General features: G+C 35.7%; 1 protein-coding gene across 3 annotated transcripts in view; it reads right to left on the bottom strand.

Annotated features, from left to right (window-relative positions):
• Positions 1-291: 291 nt before the first annotated feature.
• Positions 292-15,724, bottom strand: part of Nnp-1 (Ribosomal RNA processing protein 1 homolog Nnp-1) — a 37,668-nt gene continuing 22,235 nt past the window's right edge. Inside the window, exons 6-8 of one of the 3 annotated variants that reach the window (XM_083121094.1) lie at positions 8,216-9,521; positions 5,152-5,239; positions 292-2,272 (exon numbers count right to left, since the gene is read on the bottom strand). In XM_083121094.1, coding sequence (XP_082977220.1) covers positions 2,112-2,272; positions 5,152-5,239; positions 8,216-9,521 — 1,555 coding nt within the window. In that variant the 3' untranslated portion in view covers positions 292-2,111. Of the gene's footprint in view, positions 2,273-5,044; positions 5,240-8,215; positions 9,522-15,724 lie in introns of all 3 variants that reach the window. The other 2 variants (XR_014441606.1, XM_083121095.1) reach the window with 2 other exon arrangements.

The following is a 15,724-nucleotide window of genomic DNA, read 5'->3' as shown; positions in this document are numbered from 1 at the left end:
TAAAAGTATCAGACTTGTTTATGTATCTGAAAATCTTTGCTTTACATTTTTTATGTTCATTTTATGTTAAATTCCATTATATTTCAGTGTGGACTCCATAAAAATGTTAACTTTCTGTTTTGTTTTTATTATTACACGTTTCTCACACACTGAGAGATCTACCTACCTCTTGTGCAATTTATACAAACAAATTTCATTAAAATATTATTATCCAATAAGAAAATATTCTCTTGTATGAAAATTAAAAAGTGGAACACATTTTCATAATATATACATATCTTTATTGTTACATCTTCAACAAATACATCATATTACAATGATACATAAAAAAACCTACTTGGTTTAGGGTCGAAATATTGTGAATGTATAAGCAAGATGTTCACTTATTTCAGGTTTATTCCACGGAAATCAATTGGAAACTTTCTTTTACTTGCCCTATTTTATGATATACCTCGGCAAGTTGGTGATATTTGGAAATGAATAATTTAAAATATGGCCAAATAAATATTAGAGAAAAGGTAAAGATATGGACAAAGAAGATGAATGGATAAATGATGATGATGATGATGATTAGGGCTTGGATTTTTCTGACAGTGTTAGTTTTATTAGCTGTATAAATTCATATTTTTGCTCTATATCGACCAAAATAAAATATAAAAGCACATTTTGGGTATTTGTAACATGCTAATGTAAAGAAATTCTGTTTCCCTTTCCTTACAACTATGTTACAACAACATGAATAGGTGATATTTTTATCTATATCCAATTGTTGTTAACAGAATCTTTTCTTCATCCCAAAAATTTCAATTTAATTTATATTTAATCTACAGGGTTAACACTATTTTGTAAAGAACATTTTACGGCAAATAAATATAATTATTAACCAATTAATATGAACAAAGGGAATACTGAATTATAGATTGTAAAGTTGTTCGGTCATAAAAATTTCAACCTTAAGGGTAGGGATTTTAGGGGACTGGAGCCTGATTTTGGTCAATGGCAAAGTTCACTGAGGGGTGGAAAAATTCAGATGGGGGGAATTTACAACTCTACACAAAACTTAATAACAGCATCGACACCATGGTTGGAATCATTCAACCTTGCCCCAGCCAGAGCTTCGCTTAAGGCGTAAAATATAAGTTAGCAAGTCAAATCACTGTAAGAATTAGGTAATCTCATTAGAATCACAAAATTAAAACATCAGCAAAATAACTATTCCGATATAAGAAACCTCTGAAAAAAATTATGAATATTCTTCATATGAGAATATAGATTATATCTACATGCAAGATATATTTCAAAGGTAAAAATTCTTAAATTTCACTTAATTCTCTAGGTTTTAAGTACTTTATTGCTACCACATTTAGCAATTTCTGGATAATAAACTCAGTTATGCATTTTGAATCACATGGTTAATTTTAACTTTTTCATAACCATATTAAATCTTGTCAAAAAAGTTATAGTAACAATAGTATCTGCAAAGAAGAATGATTTCCAACTAAAATGGTAATATTTTTCATGGGTTTATTCTCCCAGTACTCAATATATATCAAAATAATTACATTTTCTTGGTGATATTGCTTCCTGATTCAACGAACAAAAAAGCTGAAACATTAATATTAAGAACAGCTTCTGGACACTCTTCATACCTAATACATAAGTAAGTATGTAAAAATAAGTCATATTTCAAACATGGAAGAAAAAAGAATTTAATTTGAATCACTGTTCATCTGAATACTAACTTTACACTTTATTGATTGCAAAGAATGTCTGTCACATGTTGAAACCTAACTAAATACAATCCAAAAGTAGAGATGTTCCTTTGGTACAGGTTACATACATAAAATGCCACTTTTCTTGTCATTCAAAATGAATCCATGCCCCAACCAAGGTCAACGTTTCACGTACGTCTGTCACAAAAAATGACAGGGTTACAATGTAAAAACAACATCAAAAAGTTTACTTATTAGAGCATTGGTCTTGGTTCAAAACATACAACAGACAGTTTAACTATTTCAAAGATTAAAGAAATGCCTACGACTCTTTTGGATGTTTAAACATGTAGTTCTGTCAAATGGCGGTAACAAAATTTCATCCACGAATGGTAGCAACTAAAAATTCATAGCCAGTCTCCTCTTCTTTGAAAGCTTGTAGAATGGGTTTATAACACAAGGAACAGGGGACGGTTTGAGGACCCCTTGTGAAGGTTTCTTTGACGCATCAAATGGAATTGCCGGACTTTTAGTTATAGATTCGTGATATGCCTTCGTATCTGCAAATGACAATACATTATTGATAATGAACCAACATGAACGTTTTGCAAACATTTATAGATACAAAAATCTACAGAGATAAAATTGTGAATGGCTCATTTACCTTGCAAGCAAGTGACTCCACTTTGTTGTTCCCTTGGAAATACACACTGTGTACTTACGACATTTTTATTATAAAAACAATGTGTGGATAACACTCTTATTTACACTTCAACACCTTCATATTCTTACACAAGAAACTCTCTTAAGCCTTGTGCTAAAAAGTACATTTCCATTCACTATTTCTCAATAAACAGCACATTGGTTTTATAATATGCAATGTTTCACAAAATTCCCGTTTGGAACGTAAGACCCAGTGGATTTAGAAACCTGTATAAGGATTACATAATTTGCTGAATCAGAATTTTGTTTATTGGGGCGTTAAATAATCTCAGTTAGCAGGTCTTCGTTTTTATATAATATTTTAATATTTATCACTGCATCATAAAGTCTTGATTGTAATTTTCTACATTACGAAGTTTCCAAATTCATTGTCATTTAAATTGTTTTGTTTCTATACTTCTAATTTCATTTTTTTTTATTTCACAGCTTGCTAAATTGTTTTTCTTGTATGTACGCATTGCTTGCTTGTATTGGAAAAATACATCCATGCCAATTCCGAACATTCGCGTACAACAATGGATAACATATTTTTAATTTTTTTCCTGAGAGCACAAAGACTATGTTCTAATAATAAGGATATCAAAAATGAAGAAGAAAGGCTTTTTAATATAGCAAAAGAAAATGGCTTTCACACTAACAGAATAAACCAAATCAAAAAACAAGTCGCAAGAAAACTAAAGGAAAAGAGAAATACAGACAAAGATGAAAAATCTGTTGAAAAGAAATTTGTGTGCATTCCATTCCACAAGGGATTCTCACATAAAATTGCAAAAATTTTTAGAAGTTTTAATTTCAAAACTGTTTTTAAATCACCAAGAAGTTTGGAATGTACATTTAATGAATTCAAAATGAGAAACTCTCTACCAAATGTGCAAAACCACAGGAATATATAATATAAGTTGTTCATGTTCAAAGGATTATGTGGGACAAACAGCAAGGAAAATGGCAATAAGATGGCAGGAACACGATTTGGACATTATAAATCTAAACCCAAGAACAGGTTTGTCAACTCATATCATCGAAGAGAAGCATTTGATTAAAAAGAGAAGGGTTTTAATAAGATTAACGGGAAACACAGAGTTGAATGTCTGAGAAGCTTCGTTCATTGCAGAAAAACACTGGAATAAATTAAATAATGAAAATGGTAACATAGATCCAGTATGGAGTTTTCTTTTCACAAGTGGAGTAAGCTACTATCTTTAAGGTTTAATGTAACAGAAGACATCAGGAGACTTTGTGAAAACAATGATGAATTTGAATTACCTGATGATATTTGGGATTCATAATTTAAAAAATCTGAAATAAAAATAAAACAGACTGCTTCTTTTCACAGTTAGGTTGCTATGTTGCAACAGTGTAACATTGACAACATCCATTGTATAACGGATTATTTTTGTTTAAAAAATTACTGACCATTGTTATAACTGTATCTTTAGTCAAAATGAAAATAAATGTCTGATGAAAGGAGCATGTGTTCTCCTGAAACGTCACAAAGAAAAACTGTTTTCTTATGCTTGTAATAACCGTAAACTACAGGAAAATAATTGCTAAATTGGATATCCAAAATAACGATAACCCTTCTACTTCTAAATTCTTCGCCTGCCCCAATTATGAAACTTGTGACCTTCATGGTGGAGTGGATAGCACAGCATGCTATGATGCCAGGGGTTATGGGTTCAAATTCTGGCCTGGGTATTGGTGTTCTTTGTGAGTGTCCATTATCAATTTCATACCATCACCACTCATTTTCATCATAGCAATCAGTCAAAAGTGTCAGAAAAGTAATGCTAAATAATAAAAATCAAATCAATTTATGAAATTTAGATTTTCCATTGGTTTACAACCTTTTTTCTAAATCTGTTGAATAGCCACTTCCAATTAACAACAATTAAAATTACCACTATCCTGATGGAGAATTACTGACCAAGAGAAACATAACAAAAGTACGATAAATAAAAATATGTCATGTAATTTTCAATTTTCAGAATGGCCAAAATTAGTCTGTCATCTGTCAACACGTTTTACCTGAATCACACTTCTACTTTACACATTAGAATTTGGGACGGAAGTCCCATTAATATTTTCATCTCTCCATGATTCTGAGCTCAAATCAGCTGAAATGAACGCATGCAAACACAATAGGGATAGTGCAATACATTCTTAAACTCCCAGTAGGATAATAATTGATAATATATATAAATTAGGAATGGATCAATATGAAACAGATATAACATTTACCTATAACCGATATTCTATCAATCTGATATAAAATTCCAAATGGCTCTTGAAGAACCTGAATAGTTTATTGACCTCCTTAATAAGAGTACGTTACCAGATGACTGCAATGCAAAGAAAGCTGCACATTTAAATATTTACTTTTTTAAATAGTAGGGCATGACGATTGTATGTATATATCCATAAAAAGTGTTAAAATTACTGAATAATCAGGTTTTTACATATATATCAAAACAGTACAATTATCGTCATCAAATCATGGAGGTTTATGGAAGAATCACCATCGGTGAAATGGTGTTTCCAAACTTATGGATCACCCTATACATACACATGCATCACATTCTACTTTCTATAGATGCACTACAAAATATTACCTTTACATGCAATGGCAGTGAATTATAACATGTAAAAATTATGAAAAACCATGCCTTGCCGAACATAGCTATCCAAACACCAAGATCCAACTAAAAATTAGAGCTACCTTGAGCAGTATTTCTGGACAAAGCAAAATTTACTCTCTTGGTAGTTGATGGAGCAGAGAGGGATCCTAACTTATTCCTTAATAGTTCCTGCAATTGCAAGAAAACGAACAATTGAGAGCAACATGATGCAACAAACACAAGCAACATAATATTTTCTATTCATCAGGCAAAATAAACAAAAAAAAAAAAAAACTTGAATGTTTGTTAACATACATATGGATACGAACAAAAAAAAAATACTGATGCAATGCATTATGATATACTAATTTACTATCAATGGTGAGATTTCTGTCATGTAAAACATTAGCAACCCTTGGTAATTATCAAGGGGCATCAACACACAGATTAACTCTACTGGTCCCAATTTACCACACGCATAACCCAGACAATTTTAAAATGCCAATATTCATAAAATAAACTAAAAATTATAGCCATAATCATATTTATGATTCCTGTTTGTGCCTCAGTCAGAGGGTTTATAAATGCTGCCTGTGAAAGCATTAAAATCTTGACAAGAGCATGGTTGTTTCATTTACTTTACTCTTCACAAAATTTTATCCCATTATCATTCCTTTTCATCATGATGTACCTAAACAGGGAGAATGAAGTTAAAGAACCATTTACTGGCAATAAACTAATGCAAGATGTGCTTGTACACCCAAGACAGTAATAGTAGGCAAATTGTTCATAACCATTTTCATTCAGTGGGTTCTTCATAATGTAATCATCATGAATTGAAATTAAAACGTCAAAATGCAGAGGGCAGCATCTGCATCAACAGAATTCTATTTCTTAAAACAATGCACAATGTAGAATTTAAAAAGTATGCAAATAGCGATATGCAATTGCCTACTATTCTCTTTGATGCTGACTGCACCTAAATCTATATTTTTTTATCAAACGCACTCTCTCTAATGACCCCAATTCGCATTTTAAATAAGAATCCCATTTTTATAGACATTGCCAAAACAATTCCTGAACTTTTCCACCCCTTATAAAGTAAATTTCCAAACTTACTTTCTTTAACTCTCTGCACTGCATATCTTTAAGCGGAAATGTGAAAGCAATTGTTGCACTTGAAAAAAAACATTAATTTATTTTGACTTATTATTCACTGCTAAAAATATATATTTTTTTAAATATTTCAAGTTCGCTTAAGGACATTTTCCTTACCTTTTCTTTTTAAATAACAAGTACAGTATGTTTTTCTTAATGTTTGCAGGTATCATGTGTATCATTATACAGAATACTGTAATAAACATGCTACTGTAAAGTTTTTCACTGTTGTTGGCCGAACTTTAAAATCTGAGACAATATGGTACAGTTGGCAATATATTAGAATGTATTGCATAATTATTCATGCTGTTACCAGTTGAGCCTTCTTTAGGACCGCCACTACGGCACTAAAATTATTTTTAATCCAATCTTGTATTAATTAATAAATTAAATGTTTTAAAGATCATATTTCAAAATGTGTAGCTTTATCTTATTCGGATTCATGGCTATCTTAAACCATATTTGACAATAAAAGAACTGAAAGAAAAAAAAATCTTGCTCCTGAGATAATGGGGCTGGTACCTGAATTAGTTACAGTTTTTTCTAGCCCTGAATATATGAAAAATCACTACAATGAAACACAGATTTTAAGTTTTCCTGCATTTTAAGTTTCTCCATCTTGGTCCCCTGAAAATTGAGAAATTGAGGTTCTACTGTATTCACTGTACGAGGTCTAACAATTAAGTTCGCGAACTCGTCACCATTTAGTGCGGAAGGCAGCACTATACAAGCAACTCTGTAAGATTTCGTAACCTTCGTATTTCAGTGTCTCACAGCAGTGTTCGTGTTGATGCGTGGTAGATTTGTGCTGAGTGGCATGCATTGTTGTTTGTGCTTGTGTGCGCGTGCTGCCAAGAAAATGACTGAGCTGGAATTACAGTGAAATGCGGAAATGTTAGTGCAGGTGTACAGCAAGAATAACATGAAGAAAACAGTGGTGTACAAATGGATTAAACGGTTCTCTGAGGGGAGGGAACAAGTGTAATGAAGAAAGGGTAGGGCAGCCAGTAACGAGCTGAACGGACGAAAACATTGGCAAAATTCCATCAAATTGTGCATGCAAATCAGCGACTGACCACGACACCTATAGCAAAACCAAGTCAACATTGATAGGGAAACTGTGTGGAAAATTTTAACTGAAGACCTTGGCATACACAAGGTGTGTGCCAAAATGGTCCCAAAGGAGTTGACTGATGAACAAAAGCAAAGGAGAGTTGAATTGTGAACAGACTGTTGGAGAGGCAAGACGATGCTTTGGAATGAATAAACACAGGTGATGAAACCTAGGTCTTCACGTATGACCCTGAAACAAAGTGACAAATTGCCCAATGGAAGTCACCTGATTCTCCATGACCGAAATACTTCCGAAAATAAAAATAAAAAATCAGAACGTTGTTGATAACCTCTTTTGATATCCGAGGGATTGTTCACTACGAATTTGTACCACCAGGGGACTACTCACCATACTCACCTGACCTTGCCCCTAATGAGGTCTTTCTTTACCTGAAGATCAAACAAGTTTTGATGACATTGAGGACATTAAGGCTAATACGACAGCAGCTCTGAAGATCATTCCAGGAACTTGCTTCGAAGGGTGGAGTAGATGCCGGAATCTGTGTGTAGCTTCCCAAGGGGAGTACTTAGAAGGTGACCACAGCGCTATTCAGCAATAAGGTATGTAGCATATTTTCTAGAAAAAGTTCGCTATCTTAATTGTCAGACCTCGTAAGTTGACAAACCATATTTTACATTCCCTAACTTTCCCAGTATTTCTAAGTCAGTTAGAACCCTCTTCTGTACTTTACATAAAATATTTAGCAGTAATTCAGGCTGCAGCAACGGTTGGCAAGGGTAGCATGCAGCCCCTGTACCACAATTACTTCATAAAACACCATCTTGATTTCTAGCCTCAAAAACTGCAAAAAATAAAAAAAATGTAAAATTTCAAAATACACAAATTAAGCATTTGAAACCACCATGCCTCATTATAAATAGAAAAGTACAAACCTTCTTTCTCTGGTTAACTTGGGGTGTCTTCATCTGTGAAATGTCCTTCTTTCTGCCGAAACACAAATCCTTCTCCTTCCAAATGGACTGGTCTAAAGTTGGCATACCACTCGTACTGTCTGGGCTTTCGTCCTGGCTTGGGACACTGTTGCCAATGCTGCGCTTCTTACTCCTGAGGCTCTTGCCCAATAACACAAAGGCTCTTGGTTTTGCAGTTTGTACTTCAATGTTCATTTTAACGTGCAGTCTTTCACTAGCATCATCATCTTCACTCGTTTCTGAAGGGGGTGACGAGCTGCTTGCTTTATCTGCGACACTTTCACTACCACTTTCAACATTACTAACCTCCCATGTACCAATTCTGCTGTCTCTTCGAGAACTATTCTTGCTACACTTTGCATCCAACGAGGTCACCGTGAAAGGGCTCAGAACAGACAATGACGAAACGTTTTTACCTGCAGGTTCTCTATTGTTCTTAGGCTCAACTGTGAAGGGGCTCAGAACGGACAATGGCAAACACTTTTTAGATGGAGTTTCTTTAACTACACTGTCATCACAGTTACCATTCTCCTGGAGTTTATCTGTACAAAGTTTAGCCCTTTTGCCAGTTCCTGTCACTTTTATCTTGAAGTTGTCTTCGGAAGCCTTAACCTTCTCCTTTACCTTAGTGGTCTCCAATTCTGATGGTTGCTTGTCCTCAATCGTGAAGGGGCTCTGAGTGGACAACAGCAAACACCTTTTAGGTGGAGGTTCTTCAACTGTGCCGTCATCACAGTCACCGTTCAACTGATGCTCACTCGGGCAAACTTTAGCCTCCTTGCCTTTCCTTTTCAATCTTCTCTTCTGTTTCTTTTTGCCAGGTTTAACCTTACCGTTTGCTTCCTCTGAGATCTGTTTTGAACCAGTCTCCACTTCAGATGGTTCCCTGATCTCAATCGGATCTTTAACTCCACCATCATCACAGACACCATTCTCCTGGTGTTCATTTGTACTAAGTTTTACTTCTTTGCCAGTCTCTGTCACTTTTCTCTTGCAGTTCTTTTTGGAAGATTTAACCTTGCCATTTACTTTCTCTGTGGTCTGTTTTGAATCAGTCTCCAATTTTGATACTTCCTTGTGTTCAATGTGTTTGGTTTCCTTCTTCAACTTCTTCTTCTTTTTATTCACTTCTATATCAGGATTGTTATTGTATTCTGTTACCGTAACTACAGGATCATCAATATCTTCATCATCAAATTTGGTTCTCTGATGAAAATCTGATGGTTGTATACCCAAGGTATAAACCCCAGTAGCCAAGCTACGGAAACTGAAATGAAAATCAAAATACAAACTTATTGGTTTCATAACACAACATAATCAAGTAGTAAGTACTTCAGAGTATGAAATGAAACTATTATTATGTGGTAATGTAATGAAAAGAAATTTAAAGTATGTTTTTTTTATTTACTTAAAGTGATTTTATTTTTGTTGTTATTGGAATTTCTGGTGCATGTTTGTTTCTTTAAACAATATTTCAACTGTTTCAAACAGACTTCATCAGGTGAGATAAGGATGCTATGTCTGATCACAACCTGTTTTTGATTCTTCTGTCTTCTAGTATATCTAATGTTACCTCAACACCCTACGTTTACTCCCCACCCCATTCTCCACTGATACCAACACCAGAAACATCTTTCCTGACAAGTCCAGGTTTTCAAATATCCTCTCAACCTTCAAAATATCCTGGTTCACAACACCCCTTTACCACCAATGTCTCCTGCTCACAAATGCAACCATCAGAGGTGCATCATTCTCATCACTTCTCACCACCTCCACTGCCACTGGCAAATTTACCCTCCACCCCAAAGAGACCTACCATACCTCATCTATATCCTCATCTGCAACATCTGTGGGGACTTTTACCTAGAGGAAACAACATTGCTACTACACCATCTGACAGCCCCCATAACCAAACAAGTTCCCCTCCCCCCTTTCCTGTATGTTGTTTGATTATATTTCCCCAGCTGTATTTGTGATGGTTTGAAATTTAGTTTTACGTCTATTTTCATGCATAGATAGGCTATCAGGATTGTACCTACAGTTTAAAGTGAGATCTGAACCTCTATGTGCTAACTGAATCAAACCCCTGGATCTTTTGATTACAAAGCGACAGCATTATCACTAGGTCATCAGTATGTTTTAAATAAGCATTTGCAAACCTATGGGCTACCTTGTAGAACCACAAAACCAGTCATTCCTATCAGTCTTTCAGATGTCGCAGGTTCAATACCCAGTGAAGGCACATTGAACAGAGGTTTGGATCCCACTTTAAACTGAAGGTCCAGTCCCGATTAGCCTATGTGTGCATAAAGTGGTCTTAGAAGGAAAACTCAGACTATCAATCCTTCCAGATATTTCATACACTTCGGTGACATTTCAGCATACAATGTCATAGCTTTGACAGCTCAGATCCTGTACCAGTCTTGGTTTGGCTGAATTTTTTGCTTTCCAACTATTTTATATATAGCAAACCCTGGTACGTTACAAATTTACACAAATCTCCTACATGTGCCAAAACACACAGTGCGGTCCATAAGTTTCTGTATTGATTTTTTTTGAAGCCTTCCCATTAACCCCATCTAGTGAATGACTATTGAACTACATAGTTTGATCCCTTTCGAACAGCCATGCTGAGAGGCATCAGTCTAACCGTTGTTGTTGAAGAGGGTGGACGTCTGATATAAGCTGGTGTTGTGTGTGTGTGTGCCAGACTCGGGAGATGGACGAGGAGGAGGAACAGCGGTAGCAATTAAATTTTGCTGCTGACCGTGACGAGAACTTTTTAGACAAGATTATTACTGGTGACAAGACTTGGTGTTTTGCTTACGATCCTGAAGCAAAACGTCAGAGTTCCGAATGGGTCGGTAAATCATCCCCAAGACCGCTTCCAAAAATCAAGGGTGAAGACTATGTTCATCGTGTTTTTCAATATCAGTGGTGCCGTTCACAAATAATTTGTGCCTCCAGGTAGAACAGTAAATAAGGAATTGTACCAGGAAGTGTTAAAAAGCTTGCTAGCTCGAATCCAACAAGTTCACCTGGACCTCTTCACCTCTCGTGATTTTTTCCTGCTGCACGACAACGCCCCGGCTCATTCGGCAACAATAAATCGTCAGTTCCTTGCTGAAAAGCAAATCTCCATGTTGCACCATCCAAAAGATTTGTCACCTCTGGACTATTTTCTCTTCCCAAAGCTGAAAATGCACCTGAAGGGTTTGAGATTGAGGAGATCCAGAGGGCTGTAACCGACAAACTCAAAGACAATCCCGAAAGAAGACTTTTCTGAAGCCATGAAGAGATTGAAAACTCATCCTGAGCAATGTATCACATCAAATGGATCCTATTTTGAGTAAATAAAGAGTCAAAACTCATATGCTTTTGACTTTGAATTTCTTATTGCCTTGGTCTGGGAACTTATGACCGCACTGTGTATATAAGCTAACATTCAACACTGAGCTGGGAAACTCAAGAGCATCATTGTTTCGAAGGCAATGGATCCCATCCTGGTATCACTGCCACAGATAAAGAGCACAGGCAGGCAAGGGGAAACTAGAATTGACTCAGTAGCTCAGTTGGTACAGCAATGGCACAATATATGTATATGCGAAAGGTATAAGCTCATATGATATTCATGATGATGTTAAAATGAATGTATCATATTCTATCTCAAATCATATAATTACTGATAAAGAATATTTTGATGATGTAAAGAAATTGAAACCTAAGAGAGCTAGTGGTCCTGATAAAATTCCACCCTATTTACTAAAGGCATGTGCAGAAATATTAAAGAAGCCACTCTGTTTTATATACAATTAAGTTCTAAAATATCAAACTTTTCCAAATATCTGGAAAACAACTCGAGTTTGCCCAATTTTTAAGTCAGGAGACAACCGTAAAATAGAAAAGTATAGACCTGTAGTAATTCTCTGAGCACTCGCCAAAATATTAGAGCAAGTATTGTACACAAGAATCTGGAATCACAGTAAATGTTACATAAATGAAAATCAACATGGTTTCATTCCTGGAAGGTCAACAACAACAAATTTAATTAATTTTGTTCAAGATGTTCATGCAGCATTTCAAAATCTATTACCTATACATACGATCAATCTTCATTTTTCTAAGGCTTTTGATTCAATTAATCACAATATGTTATTATGCAAAGTTTCAAGTTTCGGGTTGACTAGTGATTTTCTTGCTCTCATGGCCTCATATCTTAATGGTCAAAAACAATATGTAACCTATAGACAATCGAAGTCGTTTGAATATATTGTGAAGTCAGGTGTACCACAAGGATCGAATCTTGGACCACTACTTTTTGTATTGTTTATAAATGATCTACCATTACAAATTGAATATTCTAAATGTCGCGTGTATGCTGATTACAAAGATTTATAAACAAATTCATAATGATGGAGACATTAGGAAACTTCAGAGAGATTTAGATATGGTGTATGAGTGGAGTATAAACAATGACCTTAAATTTCATTCATGATGGATGCAGTAAACACGGTTTAAAATAAATTATGTGAAATTTAGAAAATTTCGCACTTCCGCATTGCACATTTTAATGGTTAAATCCTATTAATTTCGAAGATCCACTGTCTTCATTCACAAAAGGGTACGGTGTTTGAATTAATAGGATTTAACTTGTGCAATGCGGAAGTGCAAAATTTTCTAAATTTCACGTAAGTAATTTTAAACAGTGTTTACCGCATCCATCATGAATTCTACACCTTTCATACGGAAGGAAATGCTGGAATACAAGCGTAATATCAGGAAAATACAAACCCGGCAAGCAGACATTGCATTCCTCAAGGCATGCAGGAACAGTTAGGTGACCCCGAAATTCCTGAAGTGGAAAACCTCCGCCAACAGTTATAGTGTTAAAAAGAATAAACAATGCAATGACGCGGTACCATCTCCACTTCAAACGCCATACCCTTTTGTGAATGAAGACAGTGGATCTTCGAAATTAATAGGATTTAACCATTAAATTGTGCAATGCGGAAGTGCGAAATTTTCTAAATTTCACGTAAGTAATTAAATTTAATATTAAGAAAGGTTCTTTTATGGAATTATCAAGTAAAATAAATACCTCTAAAATCTCCTATTTTATTTGTGGAGAAGAGATTGAAAGAATAAACTTTATTAAGAACCACAACATTATTATGGATTGTAATATGATGTTTAACAAACATGTATCATACATGGTAAACAATGCATTTAGATCATTAGGTTTTCTTATAAGAAATACGAGGAATCTAACTAATGTACACAGTATTTCTATCTTGTATAATGCATTAGTTAGAAGTAAGCTTGAATATGGTTCTAAATGAAAGTTAAAATATTTGTATTACAAAAAGTATAATGTACCATCATATTATAATAACTTATCATACAATGACCTACTTAACGAGTTTAATTATGAAAGTCTTATTAATAGAAGGGAAATACACACAACAAATATTTCTGTACAAAACAATCACTGGCATCATAGATAACCCTACTTTTCTCCAAAAGATATGTTTCAAAGCAAAGAAATGTGGCTTAAGGCTGCAGCAATTGGTGTCTTATGATATTCCTAAAACAGAAAGATTCAAGAATTCACCATTATTTAGAATGTCCTTGCATACAACAAAATATCTATATTGCAATCCAATCTTGATTTTAGTATCTCAATCAATGAGTACAAAATAATATTAAGACAAGTGTTTACAACATAAATTATCAGATTTAGTGTTATACTTAGCAATAAACACTGCTCAAAATAATTAGGGGATCAGACTAGATATGTTGTCAGCACCTGTATGAGCTACAATCAGCTGCTCAAGCATCGTAAACGAAAGTTCCAGTGCCTTAAACATGACGTAACCTTTGAACTGGTGATATCAAAGGGTAGAGGGGAGGAGTGTGTGCGTGCTGGTGTTGTATGCTAGTCGTCTCTGGTTAGCGATACAGTTCAGTTGGGGAAGGCAAAGGTTCAGGTGAGAAAGGCAATGCAGCACCAACGTGATTTACCGGAAGCTATGGCTTGGAGAGCCATAGGAAGGATGACTGACGCTCGGCAGTCACAATGCCAGGTAGCACATGCCATTGGAGTGTCGCCAAGTGTGATTTCCAGACTATGGAATCGTTTTTGAAACAACAGGAAGTGTTCACAGAAGACAAGGCCAAGGTCATTCACGAGCAACTACATCGAGGAAGGACCGTTATCTCTTAATCACAGCCCGTCGGAACAGGGGGCAGAATGCAATGCTACTGCAACGTGCCTGGCAAACAGCAACGGGACGCAGAGTGTCATCTCAAACTTTCCGTAATAATCTTCATGAAGGTAGCCTCTATGCACATAGGTCCATGGTGTGTGTTCCATTAACGTTACAACACCGTATAGCCCGTAGAAACTGGGCGGAGGAACATCGTGGTTGGGGACATGCCGAACGGAGGTCTGTTCTGTTCTCTGATGAGTCGGCGATTCAGTGTGGAACCTGACAATTGACGTGTTCTCATCTGGAGGGAACGCGGAACATGAAACAACCCAGCTTTTGTGCACGGACGCTCCCGATATGGTGACGGTGGACTGATGGTGTGGGCAGGAATCAGTTTTGGTGGACATTCGGACCTGCACATCATCCGCAATGGCACCTTTACAGCTCGAAGGTATAGAGACAAGATCCTCCGACCTTATGTCGTGCCTTATGCTGGTGCCATTTGTGATTCTTTCCGTTTCATGGATGATAATGCTCGTCCACACCGAGTTGGGTTGGTGGATGACATGCTGGACCAGGAGGGTATCGAGCATCTGCCCTGGCCAGCTTGCTCTCCAAACTTAAATCCAATCGAGCACATCAGGGATGCACTAGGCCGACAAGTTGCAGCTCGATCAGCACCTCCCACAACTCGTGCAGAGCTGGAAATTTCCTTTCTGGCAGAGTGGCGATGTATCCCCCAACAGCTCATTGACCAGCTTATTGATTCCATGCCATGCAGGTGTGCAGCAGTATTGGTCGGTAGGGGAGACCATACACCATACTAGAGGAGAGTTGCTATAGTGTTTGTGTCTGTGCTTTTTTTTTGTGCTGTCCTACTGATGCTCTAATTATTATATCGCGTCACATGTCATTAACATCAGGTATCATGACAGCATATCTTGCTGTAACTTATCTCAGAATAAAATAAAGGATCTGGTGTTAGTATGCCTACAAGAGTTTTGATATCTGGTTTGATCCCCTACTTATTTTGAGCAGTATCACTGAATATGAATAAAAATGACACCTGTTTTTTCTTATTTTGGTCTTGTTTTGTATTGTTTTGGGTGAAGTGCTTCTAAATTGCTAATTGGGTGTTATATTATTCTATAGTATAGTTTAGTAATTTATATTTTGTGTATGTGTTCTACTTGTGTTATGTCTCACTGTATTATATTATGGGTTTCTTTTTTTTTTTTTATTGGCAACCTTTGTAAAAGGA

The sequence above is a fragment of the Lepisma saccharinum genome, chromosome 4, assembly GCF_977018435.1.
Source record: "Lepisma saccharinum chromosome 4, izLepSacc3.1, whole genome shotgun sequence".
NCBI classification, from domain to species: domain Eukaryota; kingdom Metazoa; phylum Arthropoda; class Insecta; order Zygentoma; family Lepismatidae; genus Lepisma; species Lepisma saccharinum.
Note: the sequence above shows the minus strand (reverse complement) of the source record. Positions and strands in the feature narration are given on the sequence as shown.